Here is a 22,297-nt window from a genome sequence, read left to right on the forward strand (position 1 = left end):
TGCGGTGGGCCAGCATCGAAGGGCCTCTCTATATCGTCCCGATTCTTCAAGCCCCTCTGGCACCATGCAGGGACACCGCAAAGACTTAAGGCAACGGGTCTGGGCTTCTGACAAAGGGCCTTGGGACGAGGCCAGATTTGTCCAGCCCCAGAAAAGCAAGGTTAGTGGGGGGATCCTACAGCCGCACCCCCCACCTTCAGAGTGCACCATCTCCCTTCAGTCGAGCCCTCCTGGTTTCTGGGGCCCTGCGTAGCCACAGCGAGGTGGGAGGCAGGGAAGAGTGATGGGTGGGGGGGAATTCGCAGCCACCTCTCCACTGCATGCAGGCTTCGCTCACCTCCGGCAGTGCTCCCGACACTCTGTCTCCGCCATAAGCCCCTGCAGCCTGACACTCTCCTTCCAGGGCCTCTGGACTGGGCCTGGTCTCATTTAAGCAGGTTGTTGAAAGGGGAGGGGCGCCCTTACGTCCGGTGTTCCTTGCAGACCTGGTCTCCAGGAGCCAGTCTGGGCAGGATCAGCCTCACCGGAGCTGCCTCAAGCCAATGTCACGCCTCACAGCACCTTGTCGATACCACGGCAGCCACTCACCCTGGTTGGGCAGCCACAGGATTGTCGCTCCGAACGCAGGAATCTGGGCCAGTGGACTGGATCAGCAGACTTCCTCAGTGCACTGGGTTTTGACGGTCTTCCGTGGCCATGAAAGGACCCGCTAGCAGAGGCAGGGAGAGTGCAAATAGTCACTATGTGCAGGAGGATGGAGAGACCGAGATATCCACCAGACATCTTGGACACGCCCTCCCCCATCCCCTTTCTGGTCTTTAAACAGCTATAATTGGATGTTAGGAACTTATTCCTCCCTGTGCTTCCTTTCCAGAACCCATTAAGTGAGCTCTCCAACAACATCCTGCTCCTTCTACGAGTACTTCTATTTTAGTAATGTATTATTTAAAATCTGCTCATTCCTCAGAGTTCCCTAATTTATTGTGAACTATTTAATTTTACTAACTTTTTTGGTAAATTTCACTTATTTTCTGACTTGAAAGAAGACACTTAGTTCCCCCCCCGACGTAATCTCAAGGTTTGTTTGGTTGTCAAATTGAGTGAACTTGTGACTTCTGATGGTGTTTTAGGAGGGAAAAGTTACTTGCCTGTAACAATATGGTTGAAGCTTGTGTTTTAGATTTACAAGCGGAGTACTCGTATGCTATTTAGTGTTGGTTTGTAATATTCCAACTATTTTTTTCTCTTGATGTCTTTTTTTGGTATCAGGAATGTATTAACTGACCTATGGTAGATTTCCTGATACCCACAACGCACAAGGATGCAGACTTCACCTCAGAATGTGTACCCCTTGGCAACAGGTGTCTGGAGGGTCGCACATGACGATATCCCTTGATCCCCCTTCGTTTTTTAACATTGACCCATTCTCGTCCTTCCGTCTTTCTTTTTAACTGTAACTTTTTTCTGCCTTAATTTTAAATCTACGTTCCTTAACTGGGATTCGCTAGGCATTTATATATTTAATCTTTTTAAACAGTTTTTTGTAGTGTAGCATCAGTATTATTTTTAAACATTTCTGGGAGGGAGTGGGAGTTCAATTATTTTCAACAAAACAATTTTATTTTTCCACCCACCGAATGGTTTTCCAATTATTTGGTTCGTCGGCTAGGAATTTATATTATTTTATTTTTCTATGAATCTACTGCCTACACTGTGTTGCTGCTCTACAAAGGTTTGCCAATAAAATGTTTCCTAGGAGCACACTGTAGCTCCCATCTTGCAAGTGAAGCAGGCATTTTACATGCCTTCCCATGTTCCAAGTGCAACAAATCTGAAACTTCTCTTACAATCCATCGAGCAAAACTTTGTTTAGAAAGGACCTTAGCCTGATGTGGCTGTGCAAATGCAATGAAAAGTTATTTTCTCGCTTTAGAACAAGCAATCTAATATGCATGTTCTCCCAGCATCAAGTGTATGTAGGGATCTTTCAGTACTATTTTTTGCATCAAAAGAAAAGATACTGTTGGTAAATCAAAGAACTGATTTATGTGTAAAGGTCATTCCATTGTAGGCAGAATTTGGGAGTGAAGAGGTATGTATGTTTGACAATACTGTTTGCATGCACCTGCAATGTGGTTATTCTATTGACACTGCAACATGATCATCCTATGTAATAATGTTATTGCCACTAAGATAAACACATTCCTCAATAACTCTTGCCTCAGCTTGAAATGTGGGCCTCTTGGATGTGTACATATAATCTGAAATCCCACAGTTGCTGAAAGCACTCTTGGTTGGAGAGTCAAGTCCTCCAAGAAATCTCTGATAACAGGAATTAAAATAGATGCAGGTTGTCTGTTTTGCGAAAAGGCTGCCAAAGATTACTTGCAAATTAACTCATACAAATGTGTTAGCCAAGCCAACTTCCGTAATGACAAGGTATATTTATTATATAATAATAAATAATGCTATTTATAGAGCGCACAAATACCAAAAATGGTGTCTCGGCGCTAAGGACAGCAAGTAACCCCACAAAACACCCCTCACTGAAACAACCAAGTTTTCAGGCTTTCTAAAACTCCGGAGGGAACTAGCCTTCCTGATCTCAAGTGGAAGAGAGTTCCACAACCTGGATGTGCAGTGCTGGAAGCTCCGCCCGCCCCAGTGCAAGGTCCGGAACTTAGGCACCACCAGCAGATTTACCCCGGTAGAACTGAGCTGTCTAGCTGGCTGATACCACACAAAAAGCTTCTGAAAGAAAAACAGATCATTGTGCATCAGGGCTTTATGGGCCACACAGAGAGCCTTAAATGTAATTCTTTGCTCCACTGGCAGCCAGTGCAGCTTCCGCATTTCCTCTAAAACAGACTTATACCGCGGCAAATTCAACAAGAGGCGAGCCGCCGAATTCTGCACTACCTGGAGTTTCCTCAGACACTGCTTCTGGGCATTCAAATAAAGCCCATTGCAGTAATCCAGCTTCGACTGTATAAGGGAGGTAATCACCACTTTCTTGGTCTGCGCTGGAATATAGGGTAGTACCTTCCTAATTGTCTTTATAAGGAAGTGGGAAGCAGACACAATGGCATTTGTTTGTTGAGCAAACGACAGTCTGTTATCAATCAACACACCCAAGTTTTTAGTTGTTGCCGTTGGGATAGGCAAGGCACCCATTTCCGCTGGCCACCAAAGATTACTCCAAGAGGGCTGTAAGTTCCCGAAAATCAGGACTTCCGTCATGTCGGAATTTAATTTGAGACAATGCCTACTCATCCAATTGTTGATCGCAGCCATGCAGTTTTAAAACTGCAAGGCAGGCGAGACCTGGTTTTTATATGCTGCTACCACAACCTGTGAATCGTCTGCGTAGGATGTTAACATAAAACCAAAGTCTCTGACCAACGGAGCAAGTTCGGAGACATAGACATTGAATAACAAAGGACTCAGCGAGCTGCCCTGCGTAACTCCGCATGGCAGCAGATAGGGAGCCGAATTGAACCCATTGAGAGACACTGTCGATCTCCTCTCCTGCAAAAAGGAAGCTAGCAGTGCCAGTGCCATGCCATCCACACCCAAGGTTTTTAATCGGTGAAACAGGAGAGTATGATCGACAGTGTCAAACGCGGCGGAGAAATCAAATAGAATCAATGCGGCAGTGCCTCCTCCATCCATGACCGCTCTGATCTCTTCGGTCACCTTAATAAGCACCGTCTCTGTGCTGTGTTCCTTGCGGAAACCAAACTGGGAATGATCCAACAACCCATTGTCATCAATGAACTGAGTCAATTGACCGTTCATGATTTTATCGACAATCTTTGCTGGCAAGGGAAGACGAGCAATGGGGCGATAATTCAGCGTGTTGGAAGCATCTAGAGTAGGCTTTCAGTAAAGGGAGAATAGATGTCTCCTTCCAGCTCACAGGAAAACTGCCTGAAGAGAACATCCTGTTAAAAATATCTGCAAGTACAGGACTCACCACGTCAACCAGTTCTTTTAAAAAGGCCAATGGATATGGGTCCAAAGGTGAGCCTGCCTTGGAATCCAGTATGTAACGGCTCACCATAGCCGCCAACACAGGAGAGAACTCATGCCGTTGTCCAAAACCTGCCCCTTCAAAGGTATTTGTGGACATAAACCATCCTTAAAAACGCAAAAAAATATCTAGAACTTTAGTTTTGAAAGTAGAAGCCATATCATTAACAAATTGTTGGCTCCCCACTTAACCAGAGCTTTAGGAACAGTAAGTTTATTAATAACCGCAAACAGTCCTTTCAAGGAGTATTTTGCAGAGTCAATCTGAGCTTTGAAGTACTTTCATTTCTCCGCTATCTAAGTTCTAAGTGCTAACCTATAAACCTGCTTGTCTGAATCCAGATAATTCACACGCCAGCGACGTTCCATACGACGGCAGTTCTGTTTCTCCTTACGAAGGAGATCAGAGAACCAAGGTGCCGATGGAGCGGGCCGGTTACAGGAAATCTTTTTCGTAGGCACCGCTGAACTGATGGCATCTGACAACCAATTAATATAGTTATTAACCGCAATGTCCACATTATCAAAGCATTGTGAAGAGGAGCACTCCAATGTAAGTCGGAGGGCAGTTTTGTCCGCTTTGCTCCAAGCTTTGCAGGAGGCTACCAGTGGTGTAGGATTACAGACCTGCCCGGAATAGCTCCTAGGGAAGTTAAAACTAATAAAAGAGTGATCAAACCATAAGAGAGGAATCGCCTCTTTAATTTTGATCCCCTTTATAGATGAGAAACTCCCATCCAGCGTATGTCCGGCCACGTGAGTGGAAAACCCAACTAATTGGAGGAGTCCAACTGCGCCTAAAGTGTCTAAAAACATAGCCGTCTCTTTATTGTCAAGGTCCTCTAAGTAAAACTTAAAATCTCCCAAAATAGTAAACTCCTTATTGTACAAAATGGTTTCTAGCAGCTCATCAAGATTTCCTAGAAACTTAGTTTTAGTCCCTGGAGGACAATACACAAGAATGCCCTTAAAGGATAGATTGGCACTGAGTCTGAATGTGAACTGAAGTGCCTCGAAGGCGGAAGAGGAAAAAGGGTGAACAATGACTAAAAAACATTCTCTAAAAATAATCGCCACTCCTCCCCCTCTTTTGTTCAGAGGCCTATCCACTCTGACAAATCTATACCCCTCTGGTGTGGCCGTAATATAGTCTGTGTCAGACGCAGCATCTGCCCACGTTTCAGTTATAAAAAGCATGTCCAGCCCCGCATGTTCTATCAATTGGGCTATTTCGTACCTATGTTTCCCTAAAGATCTTGCGTTAATGAGCCCACCCTGCAGCATCGTGGCATCCCGGGCATTGGGCACATCGGAGGACTGATGACTCCCGGTAATACCTGATAGTGAGTGACCATTCCTAGGCGTAAAAACAAAACCACAACCTGCACAACTACTATTTTCCCTCAAACTACACAGACCGCAACCCTCTCTCCCTTGATTGAATGCGTGAAGTTCTTCACCTGAGTAGCTTACCCGGAGTCTGGGTAAACCGGCAGCATTTCGTGCACTGGGCACAATCCAGGTGCGGACGGGCTTGCCTTAGGCGCGCCTTTGGCGCGTCCGCCACATAGCCAAATATATAGCTTCCTTTCGGCGGACGACTAGATCGTGTCCTGGCGGAAGTGGAGCCACGAGGGAAAGAAGAACCGCCCTCCACAACAAACGGCACGTCAGCCGCGGCGGACCGGGGTCGGTCACAAGCAGGACAGAGCAGTACAGTAAATATACAAAATTATAAACACAGTGTTAAACTCGACCAGGTTAAAAATATATCAGCCTCCCAGTAAAGAGCGTCAGCAAGGCTACTTAAGTCCGCATATTGTTCTGAGACCTAAAAAGGGTCAGCTCCTATTACAATCCATAGTTGGCAAAGTCTCCACTTTGCTATTAAATGCTTGCTTAATGGATATCACACTACTGCAACAGTGTGCATACCCGGTTTTGGAAGCTATTAAGTAACTAAATGTTAGGACCTCAGGTGCCATATCATGCGATTCATTAAATGTGGTTTTCGTTGTAAAGGTTAGCTCAAGTTGATTTAGCAAGTCTGTCTGATTTCATGACCTGCTGACAAATTTACTGAGAGTTCCAACAGAAGGCAATATCACCACAACAATTACAAACGGCAGGTAAAATAGCATCTGCAGCTCTTTAATAATTGAATACTTCTGCCATACAGACCCTAAAATGTAACAATGATGGAAACAAAGATCAATTATATTGTCCAATTTTCTGTGTTTATTCTTACATTCCAAAATTCTTGTGTACTTTCATATTCCAATTGTTACAGCCTCAGCGTTTCCTTCCTCACAGCACTGGACTTCTTCAGGTCATTCCAAATCTTATTATAATGGTCCATCAAATGTCTCAAGGGCAGCAAATTGAACCCTCCTTGTCTTTCCAATCCCAGTGTCGGATTCCTCAAAGGGAAATTTCAAATTGCATGTTATGTACCTGGACCTCATATCCAGGAATAGGCCAATCCCGTCCCGGAAACCTGGATCCGTGTCCTACACCAAAGCAGGGCAGTCCGCACATAAAAGCCACAAAAAAATAGTACACAGCATGTAGTACAAGAGCACTTTGGAAAATAAAAATAATGGAGAAACAAAAGACAATATCATGGCTGCTTGTTATGGGAAAGGATAATGTTACTTACCCAGTAAGCATCTGTTCTTGGCATGTAGAGCTGTGCATACTCCTGCCATCTAGTGTTGGGTCCAGATGTTTTTCTTCAAAGAAGGCTTTTCCAGTCACGAAGTAGGTGACTCCTCCTTTCGGTGATAGTGCGCAGGGGCATGGACTCCATTGTTAGATTGTTTTCCCGCAGAGGGTGATTATGGAGTGATAGAAAAGAATAGAGATGTCCGTGAGTATGTATGTAAACTAAAGAGAGAACAGCAGCAGCTACAGGTACCCGGGAGGAGGGGGCGCATGTGAATCTACAGCTCTACATGCCACGAACAGATGCTTACCGGGTAAGACAATTATACATTTGAGGCATGTGAGCTGTAGACCACATGCTGTGCATGACTATGTAGCAGTATCCTCCCAAAGTAGTGGCTACCCTGTAGCTATTGGAGTAGCGTGAAACAGTGTTTTAAGTACTGCTTGACCCACATTGGCTTATCTCGCTAACACATCTACACAATAGTGTTTGGTGAATGTGTGCGGTGTAGACCATGTTGCAACTTTGCAAATGTCAACTATGGGAATGTTTCTCAAGAAAGGCATAGTGGCCCCTAACTTGCGAGTGGAATGTGCCCTAGGGGGTACAGATAGAGTCCACTTTGCTTTTGCATAGCAAGTTTGAATGCACTTAACAATCCACCTAGTAATGCCAGGATTGCCCTTGTGTGATGGTGCAAAAGCAACAAAGAGTTGTTTTGTTTTACAAAATGATTTTGTTCTTTCAATGTAGTACAAGAGTGCTCTTCTGACATCTAAGGTGTCTAGAGCTCGTTCTGCAACAGAATCAGGTTGAGGGAAGAATACGGGTAATTCTATCGACTGATTTATGTGAAATGCAGATACTACCTTGGGGAAAAATTTGGGGTTGGTACAAAGAACCACTTTCCCTGTGTAGTTGGAAAAAGGGTTCTTGTATGGTTAGTGCCTTTAGTTCACTCACTCTCCTTAATGAAGTGATTGCAATGAGGAGAGCGGTTTTCCAGGAGAAGAACTGTGGTTCACATTTGTGCATGGGCTCAAAAGGTGGGCCCATTAATCTTAATAGGACTATGTTAAGTTTCCACACTGGGGCAGGTGGGCGTCTTGGTGATATGTCTCTTTTTAGTCCTGCCATGAAAGCTTTAATTCTGGGTACTCTAAACAACGATAAATGCTGCCTATTTTGTAGACCAGCAGCTATTGCCGCGAGGTGTAGTCTGATGGAGGTGTAAGCCAATGCTGAATGTTGCAAGTGTAACAGATCGCAGGTTATGTTTTGTATACAAGTATCAAGAGGGTTAATATGCTTGTTATTACAATAAATAACAAATCGCTTCTGCTTAGCTGCATAACAGGCGCTTTTGGTTGGCCTTCTAGCCTCCCTAATGATAGTCATACATTCAGGTGGAGGGTTTAAATAACCAAACTCTATGACTTCAGGAGCCAGATCGCGAGGTGCAGTTGTTTGGGATCTGATTTCTCCATGGCTCTGTGAGGAGACTGGAGGTTAAATGCAGTTTTTGATGTGGGACTAGAGACAGTTTCAACAGGGTTGTGAACCAAGCTTGACATGCCCATGTGGGCGCTACTAGGATTAGTGTGAGAGATGTTTGCCTGAGTTTCCGAACCACTAATGGAATGAGGAAAAGAGGAGGCAAATATCCCTGACCAGTTCATCCATAGTGCATTGCCTTTGGGGTGTGGGTATCTGGAGGCGAAGCTTCGGCATTTTGGAGTGTAGCAAACAGTTCTATCTGAGGGACTCCCCAAGCTTGGAAGTATGGGTGAACTTTAGAGTTTAGTTCCCATTCGTGTATTTGCTGCCTCTGCCTGCTGAGGTCTGCAATCTGGTTTTTCACTCCTGGGAGGTGTTCCGCTAAGAGATAAAGTTTGTGTTGAATGACCCACCTCCAGATGTCTTGGGCTAAGTGAGACAGTTGGAGAGAGTGTGTGTCCCCCCCCCCACCTGTTTTTGTATGTATTACATACCTGTCATGTTGTCTGTACGAACCAAGACAGCTTTGCCCTATAGGTGAGTCTGATACGCCTTGAGAGCTAAAAAGATTGCAAGCAACTCTAAATGATTGATATGGAGCAACTTTTGCTGTTGGCTCCACAGGCCTTGCACTGTGTGTTGTTGAAGATGAGCTCCCGAACCAGTGAGGGATGCATCCGCTGTTGGTACTATCTGTGGCACTGGGTCTATGAAGGGCCATCCTATTGATACATTTTGTGTGTTCCACCACTTCAAAGAACAAGGAGTATGGCTGGTTACCAACACTAGATCAGTTAATAGACCCTGTGACTCTTTCCACTGAGTGACTAAGCATTCTTGAAGTGGACACATGTGCAGTCTGGCATTGGGGAAGATCATGATGCAAGATGACACCATTCCCAGCAGTTGCATATAAATCCGAGCTGGAAGCAAATTATTGAGTTGAAACCGGAGAACTAAAGCCTGAATATTGTGAATTCTGGCTGCGTTTGGAAACCCAAGAGCTTTGAGTATCTAGAGTGGCTCCTAAGTAGTCCAGAGTATTGGCTGGTTGGAGATGTGATTTTATCACAGACTAAGAACCCTAGTTGATGTAGCAACTGAATTGTTCTTAAGGTGTGCTGAAGACATTGCTGGTACGTGCTGGCTTTGATGAGCCAGTTGTCCAAGTAAGGGTAGACATGGATGCTTTGTCTTCTCATTTGAGCAGCTACTACCGCCAGACACTTTGTGAAGACTCTGGGGGCAGTGGTGATTCTGAACGGGAGTACCTTGAACTGGAAGTGTTGACCCAGTAACACAAACCTGAGGAATTCGCGATGAGCGGGTTGGAGTGGAATATGGAAATAGGAGTCTTTTAAGTCTAGAGTGGACAGAAAGTCGCCTTTTGAGGTAGTACTTGTTGAAGTGTTACCATGTGAAAATAATCTGACTGTATGTAAAGATTGAGTTCTCTGAGATCTAATATTGGTCTGAGAGAACCATCTTTTTTGGGTATTAGGAAGTAAAAAGAGTACACACCCGACCCGTGTGGTTGTGGTGTTAAGGGCTCTATAGCCCCTTTTAGAAGGAGAGACTGAACCTCTTGTTTGAGGAGGTGTAGGTGATCTGGCAAACGTTTGTGTGACTTTGGGGGAATGTTTGGAGGAGTGCTGGTGAACTCCAGGCAGTAACCAGAACGGATAATTTGTAGTACCGACTTGTCTGTTATTGACTGCCAGATTGGTAGGAAACTGAAAGTCTTCACCAGACAGGCGTTGAGTGGTCGGAAGGAAGTGTAGGCAAGTCACCGTTTTGTATTGGAGGCAGAGGTGTGTGTGTTCGAACCTCTATCCTTGCTGTTGTTGCCTCTGTAACCCCCTCTGAAGTAACCCTTAGAAGCAGAGGGTTGGTTATTGCCCTTGTAAGTGGTCTCTGAGGAGGTATTTTTGGAGCCCCCACTGTAGAAAGAGCACCAAAAGGAACCCCAGACTTGTTGACTGAAGGGCTACCATGGATTTGGCCACTTCAGTGTCTTTCTTTATCTTTTCCAGTGAATAATCTACCACTGGGCCAAAGAGGTGTTTCTTATCAAAGGGTGTGTTTAATATGGAAGTTTGAACCTCGGGTATGAACCCAGATATGCGGACTCAGGTGCGTCTCCTTAAAAGGACGCTGGTGTTTACGGCTCTCGCAGCAGTGTCTGCAGAATCTAGGGAGCACCTGATTGCATTGTTTGAAATAAGTGGTCCCTCACGCACCAGGTCTTGCACTTTAGATCTATATTCTTACAGCAGAAATTGGATCAATTGCTCCATCTCGTCCCAGTGAGCACGGTTGTATCGTGCTAGCAATGCCGGAGTGCTAGAGATGCACCAGAAGTTTGCTGCATGAGAGGCCACCATTTTCCCCAAAGCATCAATAAGCTTAAATTCTTTATCCGGGGGTGGAGCATCTCTTGTAGTTTGGGAGTTGGCTTTTTTTCGTGTGTTGGACAGAACCAGGGAGTCCAATGGTAATTGTCCCCTTACATATAGTGGGTCAGTTGGTGCTGGCTTGTATTTCTTATCTACTGTAGGGGTAAGAATACGAGCCCTGACAGGGTCATTGAAGAGGTCATCTACATGCCTGATCATCCCTTGAGTATGGGTAGGGTGTGTGATGACTTGTGTGCTATTAAGGGTTTCAAAGAGGAAATACTCTTCTAGGGATTCTTTGTGCAGCTGCACCCCATGGTAGTTGGCAGCTCTACCTAGTAATTAAATGGAGCCTACACTGTCATCCGGTGGAGAGGATTTGGTAGGGTTCAAGTGCAAATTAGGGTTGTAGTCCACCCATGGGTCTGTAGGTACTGGATATTAATCTTCATCCCCATTGCCATTGCCATCCCCATCATCCTGGTTGTCAGGTGTTTGTGGTGGTGAATGCTCAGGTGAAATTGGTTGAAAATGAGGGGAAGGAGGTGATGAAATAGGAGGAGGAAGAGGAGGAGGGGAAGGGTTAGTTCCAACACTTCTCTTCAATCAGTCTTTCTTTTGAAAGTCACTTTGGTGGTGATGTGCCTAGTCTTTGGATGATGACCTCTGTTTCAGGTCCGGTTTGTCGATTGGAGCGTTGAAAATGTGCTTTTTTGAAGATTTCGGCGCTAAGTGTTTTGGTGCCGGAGTCTTAGGCGTGGATGTCTTCGGATCTGAAGTGTGTTTCGGAGCCGAATGTGGTGGGTCACAGTCAGACTTGTTTCGACCCGAAGGTTTCGGTTTGGAGCTATATTTGGGGTGAGGCTTTTTTGTAGGCTTCGGTGCCAAGCCAGAAGGCTGGGCATTAGAAGTGTGGCCCACGGGCACGGGTTGGACCGAAGCTGCCTTTTTTTGTGTTGAGGTGGATCTTGGGATGAGGGATGGTCTGTACTCCCAGTACGTTGTCCATGCAGGATCTCTTCATCTTGGTTGGAGCCATGCTCTGAAATGGAGATCGGTTCCAGCTCCTCCTCGGTTCCCATGGCATCCCCGGCCTCTTCGTCCGATTGTTGGCCGAAGATGTCCTCATTGAAGCTTGTGTGCTGGCTCTGCAGGTCACGACGTCGAGCCCGACGGTCGCAAAGTGTTTTCTTAGAGCGGAAAGACTGGCACGAGTTGCAGTCCTGTTCTCTGCATTCCGGAAACAAACAGGTTGCACACTTCGTGTGAGTCGGTGTGTGGGTATTTTGCGTGACACCGAGGGCAGAATTTGAAAGGAGTTTGTTCCATCGACTGCAGGTTGGCCCAACGCGGGTAGGCGCGACGGCCTTCCCAAGCTTTTTAAACAAAAGATAGTTTTAATAAGTAAATACGATACGCAAAGAATGGGAGACGTGCTCTGAAACCATACCGTCGAGGGGGGAGTGTCTTGCGCACCGAAGGGAACGCTGTCAAACTGGAGCGCAGTAATTCACATCCACACCCGTTGGCTGAAAAAAACAATCTAACAATGGAGTCGATGCCCATGCGCACTATCACCGAAAGGAGGAGTCACCACCTAGAAAAGACTTCTTCGAAGAAAAACAAAGTGCAAACATCCGGACCCAACACTAGATGGCAGGAGTATGCAGAGCATGTGATCTATAGCGCACATGCCTCGAACATCCTGCTTTTGGCGTTCTAGCCACATACAATTCCTAACGACTGGTTCTTCGGGTAGCTTGAGGCATGACTATTTGTGTTGCAAAATAAGCTCTGTGTAGGAGGTTCCGACTTAGAAACAGTTAGCTGATAACACTTATTTTCATATTTCATTGATGTGTCTTTAGGATTTCTACTCAACAAGTCTGCTGAGTCTTTGTCCACCATCTGCAGATGTTCTACCGGATCAATGCAATAAGTGTATATCAAATTATTTCCACATTGGTCGCGTGTATTAAGATCACTTCATTGACTAATTGTTTCTGAAAAGCCTTGAACATAATAGTCGCAACTGTTGGCACCTACAGATATGTTATCGATCTGCCTTTACGGACAACTGTTAAATCTGCCTTGTGTGAACCCCCCACCCCCACCCTTCCCAATCCAGTCTCAGTTGAATCTGTTGTAATTGTTAATTGTAGCTATGGATCTGCCCAGTCAAAGACGGCTTGTTCCACAACTAAAATCTGTGCTGCACCATGGGTGACATCAACACTAAATCTACCTAGTCAACACTACATCTACCTTGGCCAACACTAAATCCAGTTAAACTAGGTTTGATTTTGACTATTGTGATGAATGGTTCCATCGGACCCAACATTCCACTTTTAAACTCAAATAAGTCAACATTTAAACATTGGATACAGAATTAAGTAGCACTTTAATGAGGTAGCATGTCTACATAGCCTAAATTGTTGATAATATCCGAGTTTGGGAAACTAAAACAACTGCGGTGGAGACTGTCAATTTAAGACAGACAACACATAGAAAAAGATGGAAGAAAATGTGTTAAATTATACTTCAACACTTTAAAAATTAAAATGAGACACCAGTCTAAAAAGTTTTTAAGCTGTACTGGTTGAAAGATGTTATTTTCCATTTGGCCACGATTCATGTATAACACTTAATGGAAGAGAATCCCAAAAACTGCTGATAACACGTCAGAGACAAGACCTGGATTTTTACTTGTTTTATTGAAAATGTACAGAAAGGTAGTAAGCTAGACAGTGCTAGTTCTTTCACGTTCATCATGTAAATATATATTCAGCATCCTCATCCATACATTTGTAAAAAGGAAGAAATGAAGATAGAAGAACAAATACCAAGTTTGGAAAACATGCAGTGAATGTTCAAGCTAGAACAGGACGAGCAAAAAAAGGTTTAAACAGTCTTAAAATGTATTAAAAGGGACACCACACCACTTACATGGTATTTTATAGGCTGTATAATAGGCGCTTAAGCTAGCTTTATGGCTTTTGGGAGTTGTAATCATAGCTGGGGCCTATTTTAGAACCAAGAGATGCCTTGAGATTAAAACGGATTTGCATTTTATGTTTAAAATATCTTGAATGAGGTCTTATGAGCATTCTTGTGGTATTTTCATTTATTCTTTCATGTAGGAAACTGGATGCAGAAAATATAGGATCAACTAAATATGCATTGTTCATATTTTAAAATAATAATAAATAACTAGTACAAGTACCCTTAATACTGCACTGGACACCTAGAAATTCTCCCCAGCCCCACACAACATTTATTTGGCAATCGGATTAGGGAGAAAAGGAATTCACTCAATGAAGGTTTTAAGAAAAAAATTGTTTATGGAGTCTCATTTTGATGCTGAAATGTTACTTCTGCACACTGTACACATGTGGGGTTGGAAATGGGCGGCAGAGAGAGAGAGAGAGTAGATTACTCCCAGTGGTTTGTGTGGCTTGTTTTAAAACGGTACTAGACATCTCAATTTAAAATACCATGCAAGTCGCACAAAAACTTCTCTCCAAAACATTAACACTGAAGATGTTCCCAGAAACAAAATAGGACTCCCTAACTCTTCTACAATTGGCAGTCTTCTCCTTCAGACACAGTACTGCTGGTGGGGACAGATTAAAAGAAGCTAGAGAGAAAGAAAGAAAGAAAACATGACATTATCAAAAGGAGAAAGCGGCATGAGGTAAAAGAAAGACCACAGTGACAACAGTAAACAAGATGACACACACAGCCACACATTACTTTGATACAATGACAAAGGCTGCAGGATGCGTCAGGAAACCACACAAGTTGTAATATTTTAAAATGTTTTTAATAGCTTGGCCTTACTAGAGCATCAACCCAAAATCCAAGAAAGCAGTAAGTGAAAGTAGACTCTTCAAACATTGCCCATTAGAATAAGATAAGGCACACTCAGACTACTCGCTATTTGCACCAGTGTTTCACAACTTATGAATAAAAAATCCAATACAATAAGCCTACAGAAACAGGAATGATTTCTTTCCATCAGAGAAAAATTTTCATTCTGTGTTTTTACAAGCTATTGAGAAAAAAAAGTATTCCCGAGAGGAAAACAAACACCCATATTCCATAATTTAAGAAACAACTTGATTTTGATTGTGAGCTACTTTAGGAAGTACAAATCTTATTTTAAAAATCGTTTTGAATTGGAGGAAGTATGAGTTACAGAAATGTTAAGCACTACTCTTCGATGATTATAGGAAAGAAGAATAATCCATGATGCTTATTAATAGGTGTTAAAGACTATATTTTATTAAACAATTGGACTTTCAGACGGGACTTCAATCCAGATCCAAAATGGACTGTATTGGTCTGTATGAAAGTATTACTACACCCATGCTCAGAACATTAGGTTGGCTTTCCATAGAAGGGCGTGCATATAGAAAACAGCCTGGTTAGTCAACGAAAGTATCCACTGAGAAAGACCATACTGCCCGATATGGAAACAGAAAATATCGGATAACATCAGTATCTATACATTTTGTGGTTAAACTTCTGTTTAACAGAGAAACGCAGGGTCAACCAACCCTTCTTCAGCAGTGCGCCTAGAGTCTGCAAGTCAGTGCCTTCCTCTATCTGTAACATCCCTGCCACTGCTTTGGTCAAAAGCACAAAAAATACTTTCATCATCATTTCTTGCTCCTGAAGTTGCTTCCTTTCCCACAACTATATATTTATAACGGTGTATAACTGTTCTTTTATTTCTACAGTTATTTGTAACTTTGTTGAATGTGTGTTACTAAATCCTAATTTTGAATGAACTGATCCTTCACTGTAAAGACATCTGTTGCCCTTTCAGGACTTATGCATGCTTTATAAAACCTCAGGAGACATAAATATGCCCTTTGGAGTGCTACCATATTGAGTCTGACTTATCTGAGAAGATAGGCTGAAAAGGTCTACATTTCATCTTGTATGTTCTTTCCCCTTTCTCTGCAATGAACTAGAGTAGGCCGGCGTGTAGTGTGCCATTAAACATCTCCAGCACCCTTTAGGTTTGTTATGAGAGAACCACCTTCACTGTTGTCATAACCTAGATACACCCTGACCAGTAGGAAGCAATGGTAAAAGCACAGAACTGGTGAAATGCAAAATACACTTTCAGCGACATACAAAGCAATAATGTAATGTAGGTTGTATATGTAGAATGCGTCTAATAGGCCGATCTGTCCAAAGCCACATTCCTCTGCCTCCTTAATAAAATATTGTGTTTAAGATGAGTGACCAGGTTGCCTAGTTCAAATTGTCCCTAACGATGAAAGCAATCTAGATGAATGGCATGGCCAGTACTAGCCCTTAATGAATAGGGTGTGCTCTGTGATGAAAAGGAGTGGCTTCTATAGGAATAATAATAGCTCACATAAGATATAGAATAAGACCATGTGAGCAACTTGCTCTTAAAACCAATTTTAGTGCTTGAGGGCTATGAAGGAGGAGACTGCTCAACTTAAGAATATGCAGGAGTAGGCTGGTAGGTCACCAATGGACCAAAAGGAAAGACCTTCAGCATGCAATCAGAGGCCTGTGAGGACACTCTTTGCTGATCAGTGGGTCTGTGCCAGGAGGTCTGGAAGGAATCGTTAACTCATAGCAACTTTGATGAAGATCAGGCTCCAAAGCGATGAACTTACTAAAGTACTAAAAATGAAATTACCACAGTAATAATAGTAAAACAATCTGCATCTTTATGCATTTACGATATAAACATTCTTTCAGCTTTCTAGACGTTCACTGTAGTTGCAGCCAAGCATCACGTGCACAGATTGCGATCTTCATGAACAAGTCTTCAAACTTCAAATGCGACATTTCAGTTCTTTACTCGTACTATAGCAGCTCTAAATCCTAAAACAAATTGGCTGCTGGAAATATTTAAGGACTGGGTTTTTTTCTCAGTGCACCCTGCAAAGGGCTCAAAGTGTCTGTTATTCCCACAGAAATTATCTACAACTCTAGAAGATTGAAGGGTCAAGGAAATACGAAAATGGCTCAGTATTAAAAACCTTCATCTGAAAGGGACTGTGCAGAGGTGGTCACACAAGATGTCCTGCACCTAAACTAGAATACTATTGTTTGTGAGATATGAATTTGTGAGCATGGACAACCTACAATGTCAGGTTGACTTTGTACCATTGTTTGCCACAAAATCTTATTTTTGCATCAGTGTACATTAGATTATCAGTGCTACATTTCAGATAAAAACAATAATCTTACTTGCGGACTACGCACTTGTTTGCCAAGCAGCGTGCCTACAAGTTGAGTCTGTAAAACATGTCACGCATGGGATAATGAGCGAGGGCTTTAGCCTAACCCATAATTTCACTAGGGCCATGTTGTCTTAAATTTCTCATATAAATAAGTTGAAGAGGCATTAACATTTTGCCAGCAAAAATTGCACACAACACTAAATTTCACATTACTTCTCTTAAAAATACTGACAGTCTAAATAACACGTGTTTAAAAAGCAAAGACCTTCATTTTTGCAGTGCCTGTGATGGCGATTAGCTTCTGTATACAGGTTTTCAAAGTGAGAATAATCATATGACGACACAGCTTTAAGCATCCTAGTTACAAGCAGATCAAGCCCAGTGGAGAAAATGTTGACACAAAGTTGGCTTTTCTAAGCCCAGGGCTATAATGCCATCGGAAACAAGCTGTGAATATCAACCTCCCACAAGCTAGCATTACATGAAGGTCTGTCCCATCACACTGTATCAAAGGAGCTATTTATTCAGTGCACAGCCACGGATTACTGAAAAGAAAATGCAAAAAAATGTAAAGTTACCAACAGGACCTCATCTGATAAAGCTAAGAACAATCACATCAAAAATGATGAGATGTAAGAAGTACAGTTTTACCTTTACCAGGATTCTTGCAAGAAAGGCAAAAGAGGACTCATAACATGCATAAAGAAAAAAGGTCTGAAACGTTGTAAAAATGTATAACTAGCTTGACATGTTTATTTCTACATATCTTGCTGTAACACTTTCCAGTATTGCCCTAAACAATTTTATACAAAAATACTGGGTAACCAAAAAAAAAGGAAATTAAACTATACAAACAATTTAAATGTCCGGTCAGCAGTTAAAATAGTCTATACTCAGTTTTTCACAGGAACACGTTTCCATTATAAAGTCATGATATGGGAAGTCATGCCACAGTTGTGTTAACACAAATTTAAAACCTTGTTAAAAATTTTAAAAAATTGGGAATAAAATACTTCTCAAAGCGGTTTTCAGCAATTAAAGGGCTCTGATTATTACAGCTGTGTTAAATGTACTCAGTCCATGGAATGAAAAAGCCGACAACATGCAGCAATGAAAACAAATACCAGCACCATCTTCAGGCTAATAGTGGTAAACTTTGGCTAAAAGGATACTACTCCTGTGGGGGAAAACATGCTAAAAACATCATATGTTTAGCCACTCTTGCCAGTTCCAAATATGTTATTGTTCGCTTCTTCAAAAGAAACAGCCATTTCTGATGCCTCGGGTGATTTACAAATAATGAAAACAGGGCAGGGGAGGTGGGCAAGACTGGCAGGCAGCATAATGGTGTGGGGGCACAACAAGCCAATGTGGGAACATTCATTTCCAAAGGAAGGGTTCTACAGGAAACCCGAACTGAAAAATGAAAAAAAGGTGGAGTCATGTTATTATGGATTAATTAAAACATGGTCTCTAACTTAACGATTAAATGAAAGCGATCCCAAATTTGTTATGGGTGAACATAAATGAACATGCAAGATCCTGACGTGCACCCACATGGACACAAACAGCAGTGGAATCGATTGAGCACACAACTTTCACATTACAAAGTTAAAGTCAGGTGCCAAATTGAAATGTGTGTTATATGTGCAAACCTATTTTATTAATATTAGCTGCATCTGAAAGAGTTCTACCTGTGACAGTCTCTAAACCTCTTTTCCACGTTGATTTATATGGAGAGTTTCATATAGAAGTCTTATCTGCTCCCTTTCGTCTACCCTCGAACTCTTCTTTGATGCTCCTGGATGGTTCTCAGTAGTCTTCCAGACATAACTTTCCTTAGGATGCCAAACGGCACACATTTCACAGACCAATAATCGTTTTACACAAAAATGGACAACCAACACTTCACAGGGGACGTCATTTCCAGAATTATGATAGTAATTTCACCAGTCACAGGTTGCACAGAACTTAGACAAGTTATTTTCCCTAACTAAAACCACTGCCACCCTGGGGAGTCACTCTCATATGGTCTAACCCAAGTTTGGACTAACTGCAGTCTCGCTCTCTCCAGTCAACGCAAATAGTCTGAAATATTTTTCCTTAATTTAAATCTTTATAGGATGAATCTTTTCCTTATCAGAGCTCCCTTAAACACCTTCCACCCAGATGGAGAAAAAAAGTGAGTCTGGAGTCACCATCCTGCACCAAGGGCTTCAGGAAAGGTAGGCACACCTGATGCCGAAAACAAAAGACTTACAAATTGTGTTTTTATATCATTCCAGACCCCACAATGGCAGGAGAGTGCACAACATGCAAGTCTACAATAGACATACGCTGGAAACATTAGGATCCATACAAAGCGGAGAGACCCCAATAGGAGAGAACATAAGAGGGATACAGGTGTTCCTGAAGGCCAAAGGGGGTGCTAAGTAACAGGGACCAGATTATGTTTTGGTACAAAGCCTACTGCAAGAGGTTTCTAAGTGCTTGTGATTTAGTGGCATAAGTAAGATTACTCCTACTCAAATTTAGTAAGGAGGTGAAGACACACCTCTTTAAAGATCACTACATCATGATGCATTATCAGTCAACTTTCCCTTTTTGAAGGCGGTTAACCATCACCGACTGACTGTCTGTGCCTCAGACCCTGGTACAGCGCTCTGCTGCCTTCCAGTTAGAAACGGGCTATATCCATCGTAGAGGCAATGCTCACTGCCCGCCTTTATAGGTAGCAATCCAGATTGGAGATCAGCATTCTGTTTTGGTGTGGTAATTCTATGCATGTGATCAGGCAGGTGTGCAAGTGCTTGATATCTGAAATCCAAGTAAAGCATTGGTAATGTCAAATGTTGAGGAATTATCATGCCTTGCAGATGTTGGAAGCTTTTACATTTTTTTTTACTATTTTAAGAAATAATTGATATGTGAAGTGTGGTAGACCCAACTGTCACTCATGTCACATGTGTGTTGAATCCAGACAGACCCTTATCACTCGTTTACCAGAAAAGTAGTTGTTAGGGCTCATCGAATGGAAGGTTTTCCCTCTAAAATCAATGGCGCTTCGAGAGCGGTTGTAAGACAGTTTAAGCTCTCTTGCTTAAGGTGAGGCAAATCCACAGTGTCTCCTTCACCTGACATGTTTTGAGACTTTTAAGGAAAAGATCAGTGCTTGAAGTAGTTCAATTCTTATTTTACAGAAAGTGTGCGCAATGGATTACACTGCCAACATACACTTTAGTTAATAAAGCTTACCAGGACAATGTAATTCATGCACCATGCAGCAAACAGCAGAGTTAACTGTAAAACAGTACACAAGTAAAAGCGAATGAAGCGGACGCGACAGCGAGGATACACAATCGAATGTTTGTCAACCAATAATAATGCTGCTAAAAGAAATAAACCGTATTAGGCAAAATAAACATCTTCACATACCCAAAAGACAGAAGATAACAGGGCAAATGTTCATGTTACACCATAATGTACACAAGTAAACAATGAACAACAGCAGTAATGAAATATCTCTACAAACACTTTAAAGTAAAGGCGTGCTGGGCAGCACGTTTGTATGTAGTCGAGGGTACAGCACTCGTTGACGAAGACATTATGCCTGATGACAGTTTTTTTTTTTACAAATATGTCACTTCAATATGACTTACCACATACAGGAAACATGGAAGTGAACCCTCATGAAACTACAGATCAATAACAATTGATTTCAAGGGTAACCAGACATGGAGCATTGATTAACAGACTGGCAGAGACGCGACAGCACTTGGGATGCTCAGCACATCCAGAGTTCATAAACAGCCAATGAAAAACTTTGAACTGTTAAATCTACGGCCCTGCAATGAGGCGCATCTCTAGGACGATGCGTATGTTTTCATTACATAGGAAACTTGATGGCCACTAAAAGACTCTTCTGCATGTCATCATGCAGAGCCCAACACACCTTCAGACTGCTCAAAATACAAGCAACTGCGAGGAAGAATGTACATAAACAAGCACTGGACAAGTCATTATATTGTGGAGGATGTGCAGGAGTACATACTGATGAATCCCTGGAGCAGGGGAACGTGCAGCAGTGGGACATTCTGGCACAGGGCAATGAATACTTAGGGAGCATGAATGATGGAACTGCAGATGAGCACTGGGTGATGGCGTCTAAAGAACAGGACATGCGGCGCTGCACCTCTACAGGGACGTGTATGCAGAGTATCACTGGACCACAGAGGTTTGTGCAGTTCAGTGGCACAGGGTTGAATCTGAATTTAATAAAAGCAAATGATGTGCAGTAAGGCCCACAGGACAATGGATGCATGTATGACAATATGACAACCTCCGCTAGTCCTGAATTTGTGGGAAGAAGCATTTTGCTTGGTGGGATTTAGGCCTACTTATAATGGTAAAGGCATACCTACGAGCGCCAGAATGCAAACGTTTGTTTACTAAAAGTCAGACTAGGCTGTGGGGTTCAGATGGCATAGGTCACTTAGCAGGTATGCCCATAAACTAATGGAAAACAAAACAAATGCATATTTCCTCTTTGTGATGTTTAAAATGTGACCAGTTTTTCTTGTGTTGTTTTAAAGCACTCCCTGATTTTTGCTGTTCCACATTTGGAATAAAAACATGTGTCAAACCATGTCCATTACTTTATTTATTATGCTCCTTGCATATAATTTCATTAGATAGTTGATAATATAATCACGCTGTATCACAAATCTTTGTGTACTTGCTTAATGCTAGGCACTGTTGACTGGTAGGTTGAACAGAGTTTTCTCTGAATGTAGTGTAGAGCTTGGAAGCAGGTAGCTAAAAGATTGAGTGCCAGACGAGTCTGTGAAAGCTTCTTACTTGATGCAAATACCCTTTTCGTGCCTAAAAGCAATGAAAGCTTAACAGGCAAGGCTCAACTTACTTACCTTCTATGTGCTACATATGCCTCATCAGAATCCAATAGGAAGCCAGGGCATTCCGCTACCTGCAGGTCATCAGGGTCTACCACTCGGTTGAGGACACCAAAGAGGATAACCTCGGGCGTGCCCTGCGGGCCTCGGGAGGGAATGTGGCTTTTATGGCACACACTTGGACTAAAACATACCACAAAGCGTCGTGGCACTCTTGTATTTCGCTCTGAGCCTAGATGGTTTTCAGCAAAAAAACACAAATGATGGCCCACTCATGTAATGTGAAATTCTTCATCATTTGCCACCTCGTCCCACCCTGGTAAGATGGTACTAACAGGCCGACTCAACTCAAGACAGGGGCTGGACGGCTGGAGTCCTTAGATATTTCTTATTTTATCTTGATAGTGCTATGATCCAGTTTTAGGTTTAAAAAAGCCTTGGAATAAACCACAAAAGTGTCCTTTATAAAGTTAAAGAGGGCCTCTCCTGTGGTGACCCAATCTTGCCCCTTTGAACAGCCGACTGTTCGATAGGGCATGGAAGGTTCACAGTGGGCTC

The 22,297-nt window shown here is 42.8% G+C and overlaps 1 protein-coding gene across 5 annotated transcripts in view; it reads right to left on the minus strand.

Moving 5' to 3' along the window:
- Positions 1 to 13,288: 13,288 nt before the first annotated feature.
- The window catches only part of SEPTIN6 (septin 6), a 178,019-nt gene continuing 169,010 nt past the window's right edge, over positions 13,289 to 22,297 (minus strand). Inside the window, exons 10-11 of one of the 5 annotated variants that reach the window (XM_078688703.1) lie at positions 20,085 to 20,129; positions 14,856 to 18,245 (exon numbers count right to left, since the gene is read on the minus strand). In XM_078688703.1, coding sequence (XP_078544829.1) covers positions 20,126 to 20,129 — 4 coding nt within the window. In that variant the 3' untranslated portion in view covers positions 14,856 to 18,245; positions 20,085 to 20,125. Of the gene's footprint in view, positions 18,246 to 20,084; positions 20,130 to 22,297 lie in introns of all 5 variants that reach the window. The other 4 variants (XM_078688702.1, XM_078688700.1, XM_078688701.1 and 1 more) reach the window with 4 other exon arrangements.

This window comes from Lissotriton helveticus, chromosome 4_1 (assembly GCF_964261635.1).
Source record: "Lissotriton helveticus chromosome 4_1, aLisHel1.1, whole genome shotgun sequence".
Taxonomy (NCBI): Eukaryota; Metazoa; Chordata; class Amphibia; order Caudata; family Salamandridae; genus Lissotriton; species Lissotriton helveticus.